This window comes from Taeniopygia guttata, chromosome 7, assembly GCF_048771995.1.
Source record: "Taeniopygia guttata chromosome 7, bTaeGut7.mat, whole genome shotgun sequence".
Taxonomy (NCBI): Eukaryota; Metazoa; Chordata; class Aves; order Passeriformes; family Estrildidae; genus Taeniopygia; species Taeniopygia guttata.
The window spans coordinates 7,322,930-7,343,322 of record NC_133032.1 but is presented as its reverse complement, the minus strand read 5'-3'; the positions used below and the strand labels follow the sequence as shown (position 1 = coordinate 7,343,322).

At 42.3% G+C, this 20,393-nt stretch overlaps 1 protein-coding gene across 1 annotated transcript in view; it reads right to left on the bottom strand.

Annotated features, from left to right (window-relative positions):
* Positions 1-13,885: 13,885 nt before the first annotated feature.
* Positions 13,886-20,393, bottom strand: part of TFCP2L1 (transcription factor CP2 like 1) — a 35,367-nt gene continuing 28,859 nt past the window's right edge. The window contains exons 14-15 of the mRNA XM_030277217.4: positions 19,809-19,860; positions 13,886-19,386 (exon numbers count right to left, since the gene is read on the bottom strand). Of these exons, the coding sequence (XP_030133077.1) occupies positions 19,349-19,386; positions 19,809-19,860 (90 nt within the window). The 3' untranslated portion in view covers positions 13,886-19,348. The remainder of the gene's footprint in view (positions 19,387-19,808; positions 19,861-20,393) is intronic.

Below are 20,393 nucleotides of genomic sequence, written 5' to 3'. Positions count from 1 at the left end.
CTGTGTTCCAGTTTCCACATTATAGCTGTGATGTAACTCAGTAACACTTTGTCCCATCAAGCCCAACAACAATAGATTTAATGAGAACATTTGTCTCAGAGAGACAATGGGGAGTTCTGATTAACCTGGCACCAAGCTCTGGCAGTTGCCTGCAAGGGATTTTTTTTTTTTAATTTTTTTTTCTGAATGCTTGCCCTTGGCAGCTCTTCAGCCTGCAATACGCCAAGCCTGTGGCTGCCAGGAGAGCTGTGAAAATGCCCCGTGCCATTTGACATGCAAACAACATACTTCATTTCAGAAATGCAACATTTCTGCAGGAGCAAGGAGGAAGACACTGCTCCCCAAGCATCCCACCAGCCAACTGCATGAGCATCAGGGATATCAGACCACTGTCAGATGCAAAGGGTCTGTCCTGTGAGAACTTGCTGGTGGAAACTGAACAGCAGGCACTTCCCTCAAAAGAGGGGAGAACAACAACACTGCAGCACTGCTCTGCAATGGCTTAGTCTGCCCCTTTGGCATCTCTGTCCAGACCACAAAGCCTCTCTGGGTTGCTGCAAAGCAGAGAGGCCCCTTCATATAGAGTAGGTGCAGGTGGGAGCCAGGTGAGAAGTGAAAGCACAGGCACACTCACACACCGTGATTGACAGACATCAGTCAGTCATCAAAAGTACAGGAGCACAAGCTACAGCCCAGTGCGACTGGGAGCAAAGCGGGGCTCAGTGCTGCATCCAAGGAGCAAGTTGTGCCAAGCAGTTCCCTGAGGTTTGCAGGGTGGGATAAAGAAGTATTTTTTAGATTTGGCTTAGAGGATATCCTGTATTGTCCCCTCACACAGCCCCCTGTGCTCACAGCCCATCCCAGACAGCTTCCTCCCTGGAAGCTCCCTCCCATGCTGCTTGCACGCACAGCTAGCACCTCCACATCTTCCATCACCCACCTGTCCCACACCCGTTCTGCTCACATCCCACAGCCCTGGTTCCCTGCATGCAGCTGCCCTTGTCCCTAGCAGTGCAGTCATGAAAACCCATTTCCATAAGGGGCCAAACTAAATCAAGGCTGAGTCTCAGACTTGCCCTGGAGTGGATTACTGCTGGGCAGCACGCTCAGGAGTTGAAAATGTAACAGGAGTGTAACTCAAACTAGCTCTTTGTGTTTGTAATCTAAGACAGTTTGACATAAATTAGGGGGAAGATGGGATTAAAAAAAAAAAAAAAAAAAAAAAAAAGCCAGAAAGAAAACAATTAATAAGAAAGAAGAAATGCCATAACGAAAGTCTGCAAGAAGGTCCCAAAGCATCTATCAGCCTCCAGCTCTTACTCCATCTTTCCTCCTGCTCAGCCTTGCTGTCACTGCTTTCTCTGCAGTAGCACAAAGGAAAGAGGCCAGTTCTGCTAGAGAAGATTTGGGTCCAGAGAATAAAGGGGGTTTCTTCAGGGCTCCCCATCAGAGCAACTACAAATAATATTTTAGCACAGCATCTTCTGCATATCCTTCTTTCCCATCAAAAAAACATCAAGGCAGCTTCTCCAATACTAGACAAAATTCCAGATATCCTTGTTTTCACCAACAGCCACTTCCATTCCCATCCTTTTGCCTTTCTTATGGTTGGCATGAGTGATATTTCTACAGTTAAGAAGTTCTTGTGGGTGTTGATGGAGTTGAAGGAACTTTCTCTGGGTGGGTCCAGTCAGACAGAGAAGTTTGAGACTTTTTAAAAGCATGTTACTCATCCTGACCAGCTCCTGCCTCCAATTCATTTCAGTAAAATATGTTTGTTTTGCTATAAATCTTGATTTGATGTCCACCACCGCCAAGAAAAGATTCTGCATTCTGTTCTCCTCTTCTTAAGAGCTTGACGTTGTGAAATAAAAAAATCAATTTATATTAAGGCCATATTTTTATCAGGCCAAGGCTTTTAATTGAAGGAGTCTGTGTATAGCAAAATATATTAAAAACGACTGTTGCTAAAAAAACCCACCAAAACAGTCACTGTTCAAAGCATGTAAGCCACTACCTTGTTTATGCTATAATTGATCCAAAAACCCCTAGCATTCTTATGACAGTTTTACTATTGTTTCATCCACCACCAAAATAACATCCTGATTCTCAGATTTGTTTCAATAGCTCTGCAATTATACAGCCAGATCATTATGTGTGCACCCAGCAATTAAAAAAGAATTAAAAGAATGAAGAACACCTTGTCTTGAGCTTTCTTAGAGGTCCTTAATAGTGTAAACACTCATTTCTTTAGGACTTGGTTCATTTTTGGAATTATATTCCTTCCATGGACATGTACAAATGTTTCCAGTCCATAGTTTTTGGAGCTATGCAATAATTAGATTTTTTTTCTCCAAGCTCAGGAGGTATTGGAATATTCTGAAGATATCCAGATTTAAAATATAATAAAATCTTCTCCACATGGTTGCAGAGTGGTTTGAAAGCAGATAGAGAAGATCCAGCTGTACAAACAATTATCTTCCAATATTATCTGGAAGCCATTCAGGAGCTGGTTACAGTGTGTAACCATCGCTCTGTTCCCCCACATCAGTAGGATAATTTATATGTGATTACATTTCCACCCATCATTATGCACATTCCTAATTCATGGCATTTCAAAGACAGTAATGTCAAACTTATCCTCTTTGTTACTAACCCTATGATATTTTAAAACCATCTCTTCAGCTGATCTGTATCTTCATTAGAGGTGGTTTCAAATTAGATTTTTGATTTTGGGGTCTTTCATTATGTAGACCTCTAGGTCTACATAGGTCTATCTCTTCCTATAAACATGACCTATAAACCAGGGCCTAAAGCCAGTGATCCCCTGGCTAGTTCATCTTGAAATATTATTTACTCACTCCTCACTCCGTTTAATAGACTTAAATTTCTACCTCTAGATTTTTCTTTCCATATGCATTTATTTCTGAGTCTAGTAGGTTTAATTACTTACAGACCTTGCAGCCAAAAGTGAAAGAGACCTAAAACATATGATTAGAACATTTTTTTCTTAAATCACCACAAATAATCCATTACAATTAATTATGTCTTTGGATTGAGTTAAAGAAAGAAAACAAGTATGCTATAAATAACGAGTTGATGTATTTCAGTATGCCGCAGAACTGCGTCAGTGAAATTACTTTTAACTGGTTCTGTTGAGGTTCCTGAGACATCTTATCAGGATTATTGATGAACACAAACCAAAGTTGACACTGTTTGTATTTTGAGTAGCAGGAAAAGCAAGAAGCATTTTGGGTGATGCTTGAAGACAACCAAGAAAGTGACTGAGAAAACAGAAGTGGTTGTGATGTGTAAAGGCAGAGGCAAGGCACTGTCTGTCAGGAGAAGGCAGTACTGCTGAAAATGTTCTTTCATGCCTCAAAACCTGCCAACTTTTTCCAAATATAATACCAAAAGATGATGCTTTACCACAGATTTTGCCCTGATCACCTGTACCCTACCCTTCACCTACAAACCCTTTCATCTCCTCAGGGAATCCAATTGCTTTAGATCAAGTGGATATGAACAAAAAATCAAGTGATGCATCTTGATTCACAATGGGCTATAACAATAACAGTGGCCACAGCATTTAGAAACACCTTTAGTTTGTGACGTGAAGACCATCACAGATCATAGCATATGCCTGCATCTCTTCCATAGCAAGATTCATAGAATTAATTTGTCTTATTCTCGACTTTGAGTTTGTCATCACAGGATAACTCAAACCACTCTTTCCTTTATCAGAAACTTTGATGATACAGTACATTCTTCTAGAAAGAAAATGGTCACTAATCAATTATCATTTATTAATTCTACAGAAAAACACTAATTGCATTCAGCAAGCAATATTCATACTAAACAAGAAAAAAAGTAATTTCTCCTGTTCTGAAAGACAATTTTCCAAATCCGGTGTTACTAGCAGCTTTCTTCTTCACATCTGAAAATCTACAATTTCTCTACCACTGCCCATATTCAGAATTTACAAGGAGGAATTTCTGCCTCTGCAATTGGAATTTGGGTTTGAAAAGGTCTGTGAGCAGCCTAAAGCAAACTGTTTCATTTATTCCATGCTGCCCTGCAGAATGACAAGCACTCTGCGTTTGGGGTTTTTCCCAGTTAATACCTGAAAAAAACACTGCAGGCTAAGGATTTGGTCTGTGCATCAACCACCTCACTTTTGCCAAGCCACCACACCGCACATTTGTTTTGTGCAGTGCTAAATCCCACATGAAAGTAGTTTTGCCACAGCAGGGCTACCTGTGATGATCAACCAGCACATGCACTAAGTCTCCACTGTGGTCACTCTGTCTTGCTAAGAATTGATGCACCCATATCTCATCTCAGAAGAGCAGTTCTGAGTCAAACCTTATGGAAAAAGTTGCACATAAGCATTTAAGCCAAATTAGTGGTGCTGGCATTTATGTAGAAGAAGGTAGAAGATCCTAAGACTTCTACACACTCCATGAACTTTACTAAACTGACACATCTGGAATGCTTCAACACATTGTTTGGTTGAAAGAGAAGCCCGTGTCAAGCTGTTTTGCAGCTTTATTCCTAAAAATCCATGACACAATGTCTTTTTTTGCAGATAAAAAATAGAGCCCTATGTCAGGTTTCTTGATTTGAGCAATCCTAAAACTTTCATAGTGTGAGGTTCTGAGAGCACTAACAAATTCACTGAGAGACACTGAGGGCTTTGGCTGTTTTACAGCTTTGTCTCAAGGGAAAATAAAAAGAGACCATGCATTTGTTTGTCTTTTAAGGAGCTGTATTCAGTGGAAACAGGAAAATAGTGAGGGCTGCACTGGATGATTAAGTAGTAGCCCATATCAAGTAATAATGGTATGGACACTGTTTTTTAAAGGAAGTTAAGGTGTAAGGAGCTGGGACTGTACCATACTTGCTGCAGGAACTCTGGATCCACAGTGCTGCCTGCTCCCTCAATAGACTTTGGCTCTGTCTCTCGGTGGGCCTGTGAGTTTTCACAGTTAATTGCCTCGTCCATCCCTGGCTGAGGGTCTCAGTCAGATACACAAACCACTGGATGAGCTCATGCTCAACTTCCCTGTGGAGCAGCAAAGAGTTGGGGTCAGCCTTGGCCTGCACAGGGCACAGCCAAGCCATGCACCCCAGCTCTTCCTGCTGATGGGCTTCAGCACCCGGGAATGGAGGTAATAAGGATCAGATCAGGCAACTGACCCTGCTTAAAACATTTTTCTTCAAGTGTGCACCCCTCTCACAATCCAGATTTGCCACCACCTGTGCCAGAGACATTCTGAGAGATGAGATGAAGAGACTGAGAGGGCAACCACTGCGTTGTGGTTGCAATGGGGTAGGAAGATGGTGAAGTTAAACCATCACAGGGGTTACTCACAGAGGCTGGAGATGTGGCCCCCCATTCACACTTCACTGAAAACTAAAACCAGCCCTGCAGGGTGTAGCACAACTTTATTGCTGACCTCTCTGGTATTGTCGGAAAGAGAACAAGACACACACTCTTCATTTGAGGCTATTACTGTCATACTTGAACGTGCATTTTCTTTCCCCAGACACCTCAAACACACTGTCTTGGACCAATATCCCCATTGTTGTAGCTATGAGATGAATCAGATCAAGAAAGTCTTCCAAGTCACAACCAGTCATTTATTTCTAACCTGAGTAGTCTCTGCATAGACACTGGCACAGGGATTACAGCACAGCCCAGGCAGAAATGGAGTGCAGGGCAGGAATCTCTGGTGGTCAGTGCAGCAGCCAGACCCATCCTGGGGCGAGAGCCCACCCCAAGCACAGACAGCTCGTCCAAAGACAAGCAGTGCAGGATCAACAGCAAGAGTAGGGCAAATTACATTCAGAAAACCTGAAAGAAGAATAAAGAGGGAGGGGGCGTGGAAACAAAATATTGTGGAAGAGGAAGCGCATGGCAAATGTTTTTTGATCTTACCTACAAGTGTATAGGGAGTGGCCATTAACACACATACAGTTCCTGGGACTGACTGGACACACAACACCTGAACACAGAATATGTACAAAGCCAGGTGGAGGAAAGGTTTGCTTTGATCAGCAAAGCAGTGAATAACAGGCTCACTATGTCTACATGAGGATTTTACCCCTTGCTAGTTCACAGGATCACAAAGTCTCTGAAGAGATGTGGGGCACAGACAGGAAATGTCAGAGCACTTGCTGGTGACTGCCCATGTCTCCTACCTTACCTGTGCAGCAAGATCAGGTATTGTTCTTGCCTGCACAGGGCAGGGAGCTCCACCTCTGAGCTCTAAATTTCCAGTGACAGTGGGAACAGGAGAAGCCAGAGCTCTCTGCTCCTCATCCCAGGAGTGTCCCTGGCTTCATTTTCCCATGTGGAGGGCCCAGCCTGTACAGTGTGATATGCTGTGACTGCTTGGTGCTGATCCAGCACTCCCCAGCTTCTTGTAGAGTGCACTAACCACTATTTTTTGACCATCATCCAAACACACTCTTTGCACCACGCTTTTTATCTCCCCAGCTGGTAATTGCAGCAAAGGAGGCTCCCAGATAAATATCAGTAGTAACAGATTCTCCCTCACTTGTCATTGTTCTTCCATGATTCAAACAGCTTCAAATGACAGGCTTGAAAAGTGGCCAGGGCTTGCAAAGTGTGGGAATGGAAAGTTTCTGAATGCTGGCAAGTGCTTATCAACCCCTACATCATAATATCAGCAACCAACTGGCAACAGATCTGTGCCAAATTAGGTGGAAAAGGGGCACACACAAAGAAAGATCAATAGATCTAAAGCCACAACTGCTATAAGCATGAGTACTCCTGAATAACTTCAGCCACTATTTGCTAGAGCAGGACTTTCTCCTCAGCAGCATCTCTAAGTCTTGTTCCAGTGACCCTCAAGAAGGCTGATACAAACATCCAAGAGTTTCAGCTGCAGTACAACATATACCTCATCCATTTTTGCAGTTGTCCAGCAAAACTAACCCTACAGCTCAGTCGTAGTTTGTTATGGAAAATATTTTATCAACCCATTAATTATTTGGATCTACTTGTGAATATCTAAATACTCAGGCAAGCCCTTCAAAGAGAAATAAAATGCTACAGTTTAGTTAGTAAAGGCTGGCCTTACACCTAATTTTGAGAGAGTTCTTATTAACTCTATAGATCTCAGCTGAGCTGGTCCCAGGGATGCTGCAACAATGCTCAGGAGGCATCCAGACCTATCAAACTTAATTCCATGGATCTTGTGGTCAAGCCATCATGTCAAGTACCTGTTCAGAAAACAGTTTGTGTTCTCAAAGCAGTGAGAACAAAGTGTACAGGCTAAATAACTTAATAAAATTGTACCTTAATCAACTGGTGTTCTACCCTGCTCTGCTGCCTTTAATTTACTGAGGTGAACAATGAATTAAATAATACTCTGCCAAGGGGAAAAAAGTCAGTGTCAAAATATCCCATTTTGAAAATGAGGCAGAAGTAATTTTGAATGGCAAAACCTAAATCTATCATTTGTTGAATTGCGGTTTTGAAGTAGTATTTTCACCCTAAATATCAATTACTCAAAAAAAAAATTGCTATGAAACAGAATAAGTCTTCTCTTTCTCAGAAACTTTATCAGTCAACACAGATTGAAGGAAGTTTGAAATGAAATTCCATGATGCATTTACTACTGAAAAGACCATAGTATCTACAGGTGCTCAGTATTGTTGGTAGGGACTAATCTAAGTAGTAAATGTGTCAAATAAGATTTTAAATTGAGAAAATCTGAAATATATAACTGGTTTTATTAGCGTAATCAGATTATGCCATTTCCCACACTTTATATCTTTCCAAGGTTAAAACCCTTTCTAGCATGTGTCACACATTCTTCTGAGAGAGTTGCACTTAGAACAGAACTCCTCAGTGTGAAGCCCATGGTCACAGCCTGGGTAATTTAGGAGTTTTCCCATCAAGTTCCCTCTAGAATTTGCCCCTTTTTGAAGGAACACAATGATGAGTTTCTTCAAAGATACATGAAGGCACCCATGTAATGCTTCTTCTGCTTATAGCCCATGATCCAGGCTCAGCTTGTAAGCCTTACCTTAGTTTCAGGGTAGAAAGCCCTGCCAGTTGCAGCCTCTCCATCCAAATTAAAAAGCATTGAAAACAGCTTACATCTTTATTTACTTCAAGACTGTAACTTAAGGATAAGCATTTCTTACCCACAAACTCCAGAGCCATTTCTCCTCCTCATTCTCCTCCTGTCCTTTTATCATGTACAAAAAAAAAAAAAAAAAAGCAGGCAAGTTAATGCAACCTCTCCCATCCAGAGACATCAGAACAAGCGAACAGGAGTGTGAATCTGCAGCACATATAACCAATTGCACAAGAACCCAGGCTGGAGATTTAATACATTCACAGCACAGGTACCCCAGGCTCCCCAAAATGTAGACTGCTCTGCACTCTACAGGCACACGTGGAGCATGATGGCATCTGCACAGTATGGAAAAGCTCATCCACTAAAGTTTCACCCCAATTTAAAGCCTCCCAGACCCCTCCCAGTGCCAATCTCACCCATCATTGTGAAGCAGTACTGTTAGCAAGTAAAACATTGAGCCTTTAGTGTCCAGCTCCATCTTTAGCTGGCAAACACACAAGAACTGCCCAACTCGGTAAAAAGTGGCTGCTAAGTTATATTTTTTTTATATTTGCTGGGGAAAATTAATAAGTAAATAAATACATCCCAATTAAAGTTAAATATAATTTTTAAATAGACATTCTTAATGGATGAACTGAAAGATAATTATGGCTTAACACACCTATGCTGTTTTGCTTTTCTCCCACCCAACACTGGAAAGTCAAAAATATTTTCTTAGTGATTCTTAAGTTATTTGAGGCAAGAACGGGGTATTATAATCTCTGGTTGGATTTCCTGGCTAGCACTGGCCGTGGGCTTCCCCCTGCTGACCCTGCACAACACCAAGCAGCCTTTGGCCTAGCTCCACTCTGAGAAAGGTCTAGCCCAGATGACTTTTGAAGACTCCTTGCACACTAAATTACTTTATGAGCCTGTGAGTTTACAGCCTTTATCACAATTCAGGTTGACGTCAATCACACTTTCTGGCAAGATAGTGAAACCTGATATTAAGGCTGGGAGCAAGTTTCACCCATACTGCCAGCTTTCAAGAATAATTATTCCATTGAATGCAAAATCACTAGCCTGTAATTGATTTAATTGCATCCTTCTACAGCTCCCACCAGTGCCAAGCACTGCTCAGCCAGCCCTGGGCTGGCAATTCCTTGAGCAGCACAGGAGAGCCCCAGCAGAGGGATCAGCACAGGCTACAGCTGCAGGTGACACTGCTGGCTATACCAAGACTCTGTCCCTTTGAGTTGGGGACAGATAATTACTTGCTTGTGAGACCATTTTTATCCCCTGGACAGCTCAGATGAGAAGACTTTTGCTCTGAATTGCTCAGGATTTGTCTCACTTACACATCCAAACAGGCAAAACCTCAAGCCACATAGACCATTAAGGAACACAGCAGAAAGAGCACAGAGAGCACCACTCATTAAAAAAACCATCACTAGATGTTCCCATCACAAAACTTCTCCAAACCATGCCATATCTTCATCCCCAGCACCTTTACAGCAAAAACTTGTACCACAGCTGGCATGAACCATGTACTGCCAGCCCCTGATGAAATGAGGAAGATAAACAGAGAAATGAGGGAAATACTGTAAGGGTGGGGAAAGCATTAGGGATTTTCATGCTGTGGGACCTGGTACAGACCCTTATGGAGCTTTATTGTAGCTTTCCATATTTAAAGGGCAAACATTTTAGCAAGGCTCATCACACTGGTACAAGAGATAATGGCTTTAAACTAAAGCAGGCCAATTTATATTTTAACCACAACCACTCACCTGAGATGACACCCCTGCTCTGCCCTCAACTCCACCACTAAGGGAGGGAAGCCTGTGGTTTATAAAGCCAGGTCCCCTGAGCAGGTGCAGGGAAGGTTCTTTGTGTCCAAGCTCTGAGGAACACCTGCTGCCTCATTTGCACCGCCCAGGATATCCTCCCAGATGTGGTAAAAAGGGTATTTTCAGCCCTGGCTTCCTTGTAAGACTTCCTAAAAAGTCAAATGTGTGAGTGAAAAAGTGTCACTCTTAATTAAGGGCCATCAATTTCTTCCCCAGCACTTCCTAGTCAGCTTCCTGCACCCACCTGGCACTCTGCTTAAGGTGACAAGAAAACTCCTGAGAAAGGACCCTGTTAGTGTAGCTTTGACACTCTGTTGGGATGGGGCTGTTTTGTACTCCTGACTACCAAAATTTCCTGCTAATATTTAACTTAATGTCTGATCCATGCTTCAGCTATAAATCTCCACAGGGAGAATTAAGTTAAAAATCAGACACTGCAGACAACACACATGTGGCAGAGTGCTGCCATGGTATTTAAATTCTTACCATTCTTCCTGTGCTTAGTGGGTGTATAGAATGTAATTTCTTTGTAAAAATGTATATGTCTTATATTTATTCCCTTCTCAAACCTGAAATCACCTCCCCACATATTCCCATATTCGTTCAACCAAGAGTGGTGGCCAACAGTCAGGAATGTACCAACAGTCCAGTGGTTTGGGGGTTTTCTGAATTTCACAGTGCTGTAATGTCATAAGAATTTAATTTTATAAGCAAGTGCCAGGCAATTTTTTTCCACAGCCCCAAGCCCTGACAAAAACATCCATTTCTTTGGCCCAGGGTCTGAGTTCAGGCTCTTGATCATGCTCTTTGCACCACTGGGGCTCAGGTGCTTTTCACTAAAACACAATTTTAAGTATATTTTCACAAAGGGAGACAGAGGGTCATCACCTGTGGGCATGGGAGCCTGAAAGGTGACGAATTAACACCACTTGGTATCACCAAGTTCATGGGAGAGAAAAAAACTGTTTCATCGTTTTAAAGTGGGAGTCTCCAATAAGCCAAAGGTTCATTTTCTTAATTACTTTGCTTATGTAGCTGGCTAGCAGTGACCACAACCATTACCATAATTTCAGAATTATTGAAATATAATCAAAAATTCAACTGTTTGAGAATTGAAAAGTGCAAAGCCATTGGCAGGGGCTGGAGGAATCAAAAGAGAGCCAAAGCTTTAGAAAAAAAAGAATGTCTCCCCCTTTTTCCCCCCAGTATTTACTTCAACAATCACCAAAATTATCTCCAGGTTTTTATTTGGGGATACATTTCTTTCTTAATTTCTTTCAAGCCATGCATGTGACAGTAAATAACTATGGCTGCAGGAGGAGCAAGAGCTGTAGCCTCATAGGCACTGCCATGGAATGAGGTGAATCTGATGGAAAAGGGGAACGTGGGTGGTTCTGGAATGATTTTGTCTGGGACAATGTTTTTGTCCTCAGGACAGCTGTGCAGCAGCACGCACTTGGCTCAATGTATGTGGCCTCCAAGCCTTTGTGCTGGGTTTGCTTTCCAGGGGGCTCTGGCCATGTACCCTTAGCCAGGATTTCCTACCTGCACTGGGTCATCTGTTCGTCTTTTTACTTCACTTTTCCCTTATTTTACTCCCACAGGTTAAACCATTAGGTGATGTCATGGACATCTTAATTCCCAAAGTGGTGCCAACCTATCCAGGAACTTTCTTCTGAGAGATAGTAGGCTTTGAAAATATTTTCAAGAAGGAATTTCTCTCAGCATTGCCTTTTTTTTTTTTCGGTCTATCCAACATAATATTTCTAGCATGTCTCCTCTACATCATAGTCTTCAGCATTTAAATTTTCACCACTGGAAAAACTATTTCTCAGTGCACTAATGTGCTCAGCTAATTTTGGATTCTTGCTAATCAAACTTTTTTCCAGCTGCATCATACTTGTTTATTACTTAATATCAGATAAATCAGAACTGAGGCTTTTCTAGACAGCAAAATTGATAGTGGCACTGTTTGCAACAGCCAAAAATAGAAGATTTAGGATGGGATAGGATGAGACAGTCCTGCCTCCCTGGGCCACACATCTCTGGGGAGCAGGGGAGTCAACACTTGCCTGAAACTCCAGTTCGATCAGGACAACCGGCCTCTGCTGTAATATACTAAAACCCCTCAACAATTTAATTTATTGCAGGGTCAAATCTTTCCTACTCAGGTAAGCCTGGAAGCATTTAGCTTCTTTACATGAGTATGAGAGGTGACATTTCTCTGCCTGCTCCACAGTTGTGACTAATCTAGCTGAAAGACTGCATTGTTCTGGGAATTAGAAAATTAATTTTAAAATGTTTACTTCCTGTTGAGGATTTAGATGAGACTATGCCAGTGTCTTGACTAAACAGCTCCAGTTCTAAGTCTTGTTTCTCCTCACTTATTAAAAGCTCTGAACAGGTCCTGTCCAGTCCTATAGCTGCTGCTAACTTCTGGATCTATTCTGAGGTTGTTTATATGCGTTTCCCATAGAAATTAAATCATGCAGAATTACCACTTTCCCACTCCTTGAACGCTTTTTATTAGGTAAAAACCTTCCTCATGTTCCTTTCTGCATTGACTAATCCCTGCCAGCACATGGGTCAAGCTTACAGAAGAAGGGATAGTTTTGCATTAGTTTGGTAGGAACTATCAATGCACATGGCACACCCTTGGCAACCCCAGCTTGCGGGACTCAGGAGGGATTCACCTCCCTGAGCTCCCAAGAGCCCCAGGGATGGCCCCTGCAGCTGGCAGGGCTCCTACAGACACCAAGTCACCAAGCATTTGCTACCAGGGACCCCCACACACTTAGCACCCTCCAGCTAGCCCTGAAGAACCCATATGCCAGCCTTGGACCCTGAAGTGTCTACCAGCATACTGCCCTCGGGGAACAACCCACCCAAATTCCCTGTTGCTGCCTGGATGTGGATTTGAAGCCACACTGAAGCTGTGTTGAACCCAGCAGCCCTGTGGGACACAATACTGTATCAGGCCTCAGATGGTTGGACTGCTGCCTCCAGAGCAATTTTAAGCTAATAGAAATTGGGGTAGACAGTCCCTTTCCTCTTCTCAGGGATGCCCAAGTCACTGGTAGGAAAAGCTATTACACTGCTTTAAACCTCTACCTAGGATCAGTCTGTGCCCTTATACTTTGCATATGAACTGCTATTCACACCCAAGGCCCAAGATGTGTTTTGTAATTTTGAGATTCAAATACTTCTTCAGCAAAGGGAAGGAGCTGAAATTGCTCAAGGTCAATTCAGATTAAGGAGCACCCTTATATCCATTCTCACTATTTAGCCTTGACATGAAGTTTGGCTGTTGGAAGAATATAGTATCTCCAAATTGTGCTCCATCTTCTCAGACTAGAAAATTACTCTGAACATCTGCTAATCTCCTGACTATGTAAGTTACTAGATCTATGGTTTAAACCTTAGAGGATACTGGAGTTCTTCCAGCCAAACCACTGTGAATGCTCCACAATCCAAACCTCACTGCCAGCATGTGTCTCACAGCTGCTCAAAGGGACAGAGCATTGCTGCGAGGAGGGACTCTGCTCATCTCTGATGTCAGCAAGGACCAGGCTCTGAAATGCCTTTTGAGCACTGCAAGACCAAAGCCAGCTGCCATCTGGCACAGCTGGTGCCTTCAGTAAAGCACATGCCCATTGTCACGGCCTCTGCAGGAACGAGGCACTTCTCCTCGCACCTTGACCTGGATTAAACACAAGCTGGTCACTGCGTTGTGCTGTGGGGAAATGGAGTCAGTCCCATCTCGAAGAAAACGCTGCAGGACATTTGGCTGCACTGATGTTCTCTGCCCAGCACTTTGCAAACTCTGCTCTGCCTCACCCCGAGATGGTGCCCAGCCCCTCGCAGCTGCACACTGAGCAGCAGCCGATGCTGAGGCTCTCCTGTGCCCAACCGCACCAAATAAACCAGAGACCAAACCCGTGCTTCTTACAAACAGATTTATTTGCATTTTGACTGGAGCACAGATTCTAGATACAGATTTCTTCTGCACAACAGTACAAGAGCCAGTGCAAAATATGCTTTTTTTTATTTATTCATGTACAAAAAACCCCAAAAACCAACAAACAAAAAGACTAAGAGTGTGGCAGTATTTACTCACAACTGGTACGCCTCAGCCTCCCATCAACCCACCTCCACCGGCCCTTGCCCATCGTGCCAACTTTGGCCTCTAACAGCTGCATTGTCAGTGGAGAGAGGTAACTCCCCTTTTGAAAGATAAACACTCACCCCAAGCAAACCGGGAAAGCAGGCTACTTTAAAAAGTTGGGCACATCATCTGGTCACCAATGCATCCCCCACCAGGGAGCAGAATTTTGAGGGAATGGGAAAAAAAAGGTACAAATCAAAAATGCACAAAAAATTAGGCACTAGCTTAACACACTTGTTAGAGAGAGCCAAGGATGTTAGATACACCTCCAGTCTGCCTTCTCATATTCACCCACAGTAGTGATGATCAAACACTCCCCACTCTGAGTACCCTGTGCTGTCAAACAGATTATAATCTAATGAAAATATTTCTATTACTAGCATAAAGTTAAACCATTTCATAACTGGAGGAGAAAGAGAAGCTACAGTCTGAATATAGCATTTCTTTGAGAAGTAAAAAAAATCCCAACAGATAAGAGACAAAAAAAACCTGTTTCAGTCATCCATTAGATGATTGTTAGCATTACAGCCAATGCTTAAGCAATACAACATTGAGCTAGGAAAAGTCATCGTATGGTTGTTCTGCTTATGGAGTAACCTTACTAGTTCACTAAGCACTGGGCAACCTATTTCTCTAACTAGTTTTCAGAAGCTGCAATGTAGAACTGCAGTGTTAGTGAAAGAATATGCTCATCTTCACCAAGGCCTGGGATTTGTATTGCAGAAATTCATCAAACTTACATCACTCCAAGTGTACCATGTCCAAATCACCTAGTTGCTACTGTGGACTTTTACATTTCTACCCAAGGAATGGCTGGGTTTTGAAGCTTGATCAACCAGAGTCTTACATTGAACTGCAACTAAACAAAGCAGAATACCAGTTAAAGCCGAAGAACACGGACTCAGCACAAATATGTGTTGATACAGTACAGTATGTATGTGGATATATATGTATATATATATGCATATATATGTATATGTTACATTGTAAGGAGAGTGCCATTCAGGGCTTCTCAAATGCAAGAATCCTTTTACCACCTCCGAGTCTTCAAACTTCAGCCCATTAAATTTCACACTAAGACAATGAGAACTCCAGTATTTTCCATATCAAATGATTATTTCTACTTTAGCCAATTAACCATGCAGGGCCAGCAGAAAGAACAATTATTTAATTTTAATAGCACCCATCCTGCTACCTCAATCAGATGGCCAAGATTTTATCACCAGATCATTTGCCCTCTCCCTGCCCTGCAGTTGTGTACCATGGGCATTACTGTGAGTTTCCAGACATCATCAGACAAATTAATTGATCTCTACCATTTTACTCAGTGGATAGAGAAAATGCCACAATTCATGATATTTCAAACAGACAGTGCAGATCTGACAAGAATGCAAGTTTATACTTTAGAGTACTGGCTAATCATATTGGTACTAAACACATAATGATTCTGTCTTTTCATCCCCAGCAAACCCACTTTTACTCATAGTGGCTGTCATCATACATACAGCTGAAGAGCTGGACAGCTTGGGAAACTGCTACTCACTCTTATCCTAAGCCCCAGTCCTTATAAAATTCTGCTGCACAAGTTTCACATATAGCTGAAAAAAGTTCCAGTTAAATCACTTTGAGTAGGTTTTCTTACTTAAGAAAAAAATAGAAGCAACAATTAAAAAGAGTAAAAATAAGTGTAATGGGCACTTAATAAAAAAGTAAATGCTATTTAGATGAGCGGGAGCTACTCACCTCCCTTGCCTTTAGTCTATCTAGAATTTAGATATCTATCCCAGACTAAACATTCGTGCTTCCTCCACTCCTGAGGAAACAAAAGCTTCCTTCTGGAGGCTGACACTTCCACAAACAGGTCAACCAAGTCCCTCCAGGGATGGCAGATCCAAGGACAGTCAAGGATTACCTGACACACAGGTGACACAAGTCTTTCTCTCTTTACCTCTCTGCACCTTCCTCAAGGGCAGCAGTGGAGGGGAGGTGCTGATCTCCCCTCTCTGGTGACCAGCAGCAGCAGCGAGGGAATGGAGTGACGTGGAATCAGGGCAAGTTCAGACTGGACATTGCAGAAAGGTTTTTCACTGGGAGGGTGGTTGGTCACTGGGACAGGCTGCCCAGGGACCTCCCTTGCCCCTGGTCATGGCACCAAGCCAGCCAGAGTTGGAGGAGCACCTGGGCTGCTCTGGATAACACTCACTCACAGGGATCAGTGTTAGGTACTCCTGTAAGGACCAGGGCACTGGACTCTCTGACCCGTCAGGGCTCCTTTTAACTCAAGATAGTCTATGATTCTAAGCTGAAGTAACTCAACAATTTCCTGGACACCAAACCAGCCATGCTGTGTCTTCATGGATGTGTGTATTACTTAACCACAAACCTCCAAATTCCTGTTGGGGCCACAGAGGTTAAACAAGGACTAGAACTACTCTGTCAAATAAGGGTATGCATTACATACACCCCTAAATCATACAGCTTTACAACAGGCTCACACAGAGCCAACCCATAGGAAAACATATATAGTCTATGGGATTGTTTACTCTGGTATATCTTTTTAGAGCATGAGAGCAAGATATATTGTCAAATTCATCCTCAAATGGTTTATTTTATTAAAAAAAAAAAAACTAAATACAGCAAGGCCCTAAGAGACTTTTGCTCAAAATCCATCAAGTGAGTGCTATTGAAACACTATGAGGACTTTGGCATATAATTCCTTAAGGGCAACAGTTGGTTTTTAGAAGAATCAAGTAGACATTTTATAACAAGCAAACAATTCTTAGTCCCTAACTCTGACAGCAAAGCCACCTCTATCCTTTCTTCACTCTACTGTGTATCAGTATTGCTGTGTCCCCTCAGTTAGAGGGTTATCACATCCAAGGGGATATATGATATGGACAGGCTACACTCCTGGTAATTTCAAGGTCTATTTAGAACCCTTCCCACGAGGTCAGAGTCACCCGAGCTGCGTGCCAATGACAGCCATACCATGCACTGGGCCAGTATTACAGAGCAGGATGAAAAACCACAGCCAACATCCATCTTCCAAAGCACCTTCTAGAAAATAAATCAAGCATCCCCTGGTACCCAGGGGCACACTGGTCGCACCTGCTCACAAAAGCATCCGGAATTCATTCACTGTTTTGGAAGGCAGCTGTGTGTGGCCAGAACCTGGATTCCATGGCCAGGAGCTCCTCTCCTCACCTACAAGAAGCCTCAAGTCCTTTATTTCAGAAGGGGGAACCCCCACGTCCCAAAGCCTAGACATCCTTTTTGCATGCCTACAATTCATGGAGCATCCAGGACAGTCAGTTGAGCAAGATCGTGCCTAAGTAGGCATTGCTGCTCAATTAGCTGAGTTGGCTGAAGGTTTTCCCATTGTAACACAAGTTTTCTATTCTAGTATTATTTTCGGTGTTAAAAAAAAAAAATCAGTGGGGATGGGTGGGGTTTTTTGCGCAAAACTTGATGCCTTAATGAAAAAAAGGTTGCTTTTCCCAATATTTTGCTGTTTATTTCTGTTGGGAAAACTTGAAACACATAACTTTTGTCAGAGAAATATCAGTCCGTGTCTGTCCGAATTCCTGCAATGTCAGCTGGGAGCTGTAATTCAAGGGCTCCATGGCCCCCTCTTTCCCTGGGCACCTCTCCAGCCCTCATGACGCATTCCCCGTTTGACTAACCCAGGGTAGGAGCATCATGGGATCTGTAATTCAGCCAAAGAGCTCAGCCCCAAGGGAGACACAGCGCACAAGGCATTTGAATGACAGTTTTTGAGGGCTGCAACAGTAGCTCAAACTGATGCTGCTTTAAGGGCCAAATGGATTTAATTAAATGTTTCCATTTCAAAAGGCTGGAACATTTTATTCAGTGTTTTCCAGCTGAAAATTTCTCATTTTTTTGAAAAATTTCCATTCCAGGAAAATGTTCGGTATTTCAGCTCTCCATGTCAGTTCAGGACGAAATGAAATGTTCAAGAATCAGATTTTGATGGTATATGGACACTCAGTTTGGGGAAACAGTCATATTATAGTTAGCTTTCAAAAGTGAAAGGGTTTCATCCATGCAAGAAAGGTGTGATCCAGTTTGCCTCTGACTTCAGTGTAAGCCACCTTTTTAGCTTACTGGAGCCTAGATGGAGTCCCAAAAGACCAAGGGAGGGTGGAGCTGATCATAGTTACAGATATGGGAAACAGGAGTCAAAAGTGAAAGAGCAAGAATATAAGAAGCAGCAACTAAGATGATCTGTTACCTGGTCTTGATCAAAACAGTTTTACTTCAGTAACAGGATGAAAATCCGTTAAGGTTATAACTTCTAATTCCCAGTTACAGTAAAGATAGCAGTTAATCACTAATTTGTAGAGCAGAATAAATCCATAGTATGAATTTGTCATGAGCACTATAGCTTCCAGTGCTCAATACAGTTCCTCAGAAAACCTTCATATGCTCCATTCAAGGAGACTACTCTGAAGCTAAAGGTAACAATATGGTACTGAACCACTCGCCTCAAGTTGTGTGTCCTCTCTTGAACCCCCCCAGAACTGTTCTGCTGGATTGGTACTAAGAAGGTCTGTCAGGAGGGACCAGGGTCTCTGGACTTTGAGCACATCTGCAGGTGCAGAGCAGCTAAGTGTGGGCTTCCAGAGCTGATACTTTGGGTGAAGGCTGGGCACCAAACCCATCCCCTGCATTGCCCACTCTGTTTTGGGAGGTAGCCCCAAGCCCTCCACCTCAAAGAGTACAAGAGCAGCCCTGGGGAGCCCATGTCCATCAGCATCAGGGTGCATGTTGAAAACAAGAGAGCACTCAGAACTGTAAGTAAATCAATTCATCTGAACATGAGGGGTGAAGAGAATTGAGATTTGTTTATCTTTCATTTCCCTTTAGAACAAGGCAGATGTTTCTAAGTAATAAGCAGAAACCTCTACAATTTTTAAGACTGAAGAGGAAGGGAGGGAGGAAAAAACATGTACAAGCTTTGAGGATGTTCTCAGGTCCAGCTTAAAAAAACCAAAAGAACCAAAACAAAAGTCAAACCAAACAAACAAAAAAACCAAACCCACCAAAATCACACACCACCAAAAATTTCTATCTGTAAAAGCAAGTTTTTCTTAAGCTGTTTGGTAATTCTTAGTTCACAGGAGCATTTATCCAGAAGGTTCTTCGTGTTTCCAGTCTAGGTTGTAGCAATCTCAGTGAGGCACTAAGTTTTAGGCCGTTAAAGTCTCTGTGCAGCACGGTCATTTTAAAATGATGTGGTAGCCATCATTGCTTTCAGCTGTAAAAAAGAAATGCAAAGCATATTTTCATTGCTTTTAAGAAACAGCACAGATACAGAACGTCAAATTTTCTTTCTAGGTAGTTCGCAATAGTTCATACACTTGTTTCACAACCCACTCGTGAAAACCAATGTTGTATATCTAAATCAAATAATTTACATTAAAAACCTACATACTATCATATTTTATAATTTTACTCAAAGGCTTCCTGCTCATTTATGTCAGTGGTGTCAATGGATTTATGGAATTTTTGTAACAGTGTAACTGGGAGTAAAGCACTGTGTAGTCAACAGCTTGATTTATAATAGATTAGATTACTTATCTTTTCAGGATAACAGCATTGAGTTTGTGATAACATTTAGTGCAATTGAAAGGAGGAATTATCTTTAGAGTAACAGGTAACAGCAGCAGCAATACACACCTTTCAATGTACTGATAACAAAACAGGATTCGTCTTGGAAGTTTTGCACCATCTGAAGGACAGAAGAAAAATAACCAACACACTTTTAGCAATTAAATTCACATTTCTTTCAGGGCCAGTATAGACTTAGAGGAGAGGTATTAAACTGCATTTGGTGTCTAGTCCTGCACAGTCCTGAGTAACCCTGCCCATGAGCTCAGTAATGTACATGACTGATCAATTAAGGTCCTTGCAGTTGCTACTGTGTTTAAGTGAAGCTCACACTAAATGTGCTTGCCTGAAACTGATCTAGCTTATTCAGCATTTTGCCATCCTCTTTGCAGCTTTTGATCCTGAAGGTTCCTATAGCACTCCAATTATTCTATTAAAGATCATGTCTTTGTTACATTCAGTGAAGCTATACTAGTTTAGGCAGGATTTAAGGTAGTCCCTTTCCTAAAAATCCAACAGTGGTAATTACAATATTCAGCTAAACAATGGAGATCAGCTGAACTTACATTAGCATTTAAAGAATACCTGAAATTTGTAAACACCAAGAAATGGACTCCCTGCTGAATAAAGGAATTGCTACTGACAAGCCATCTC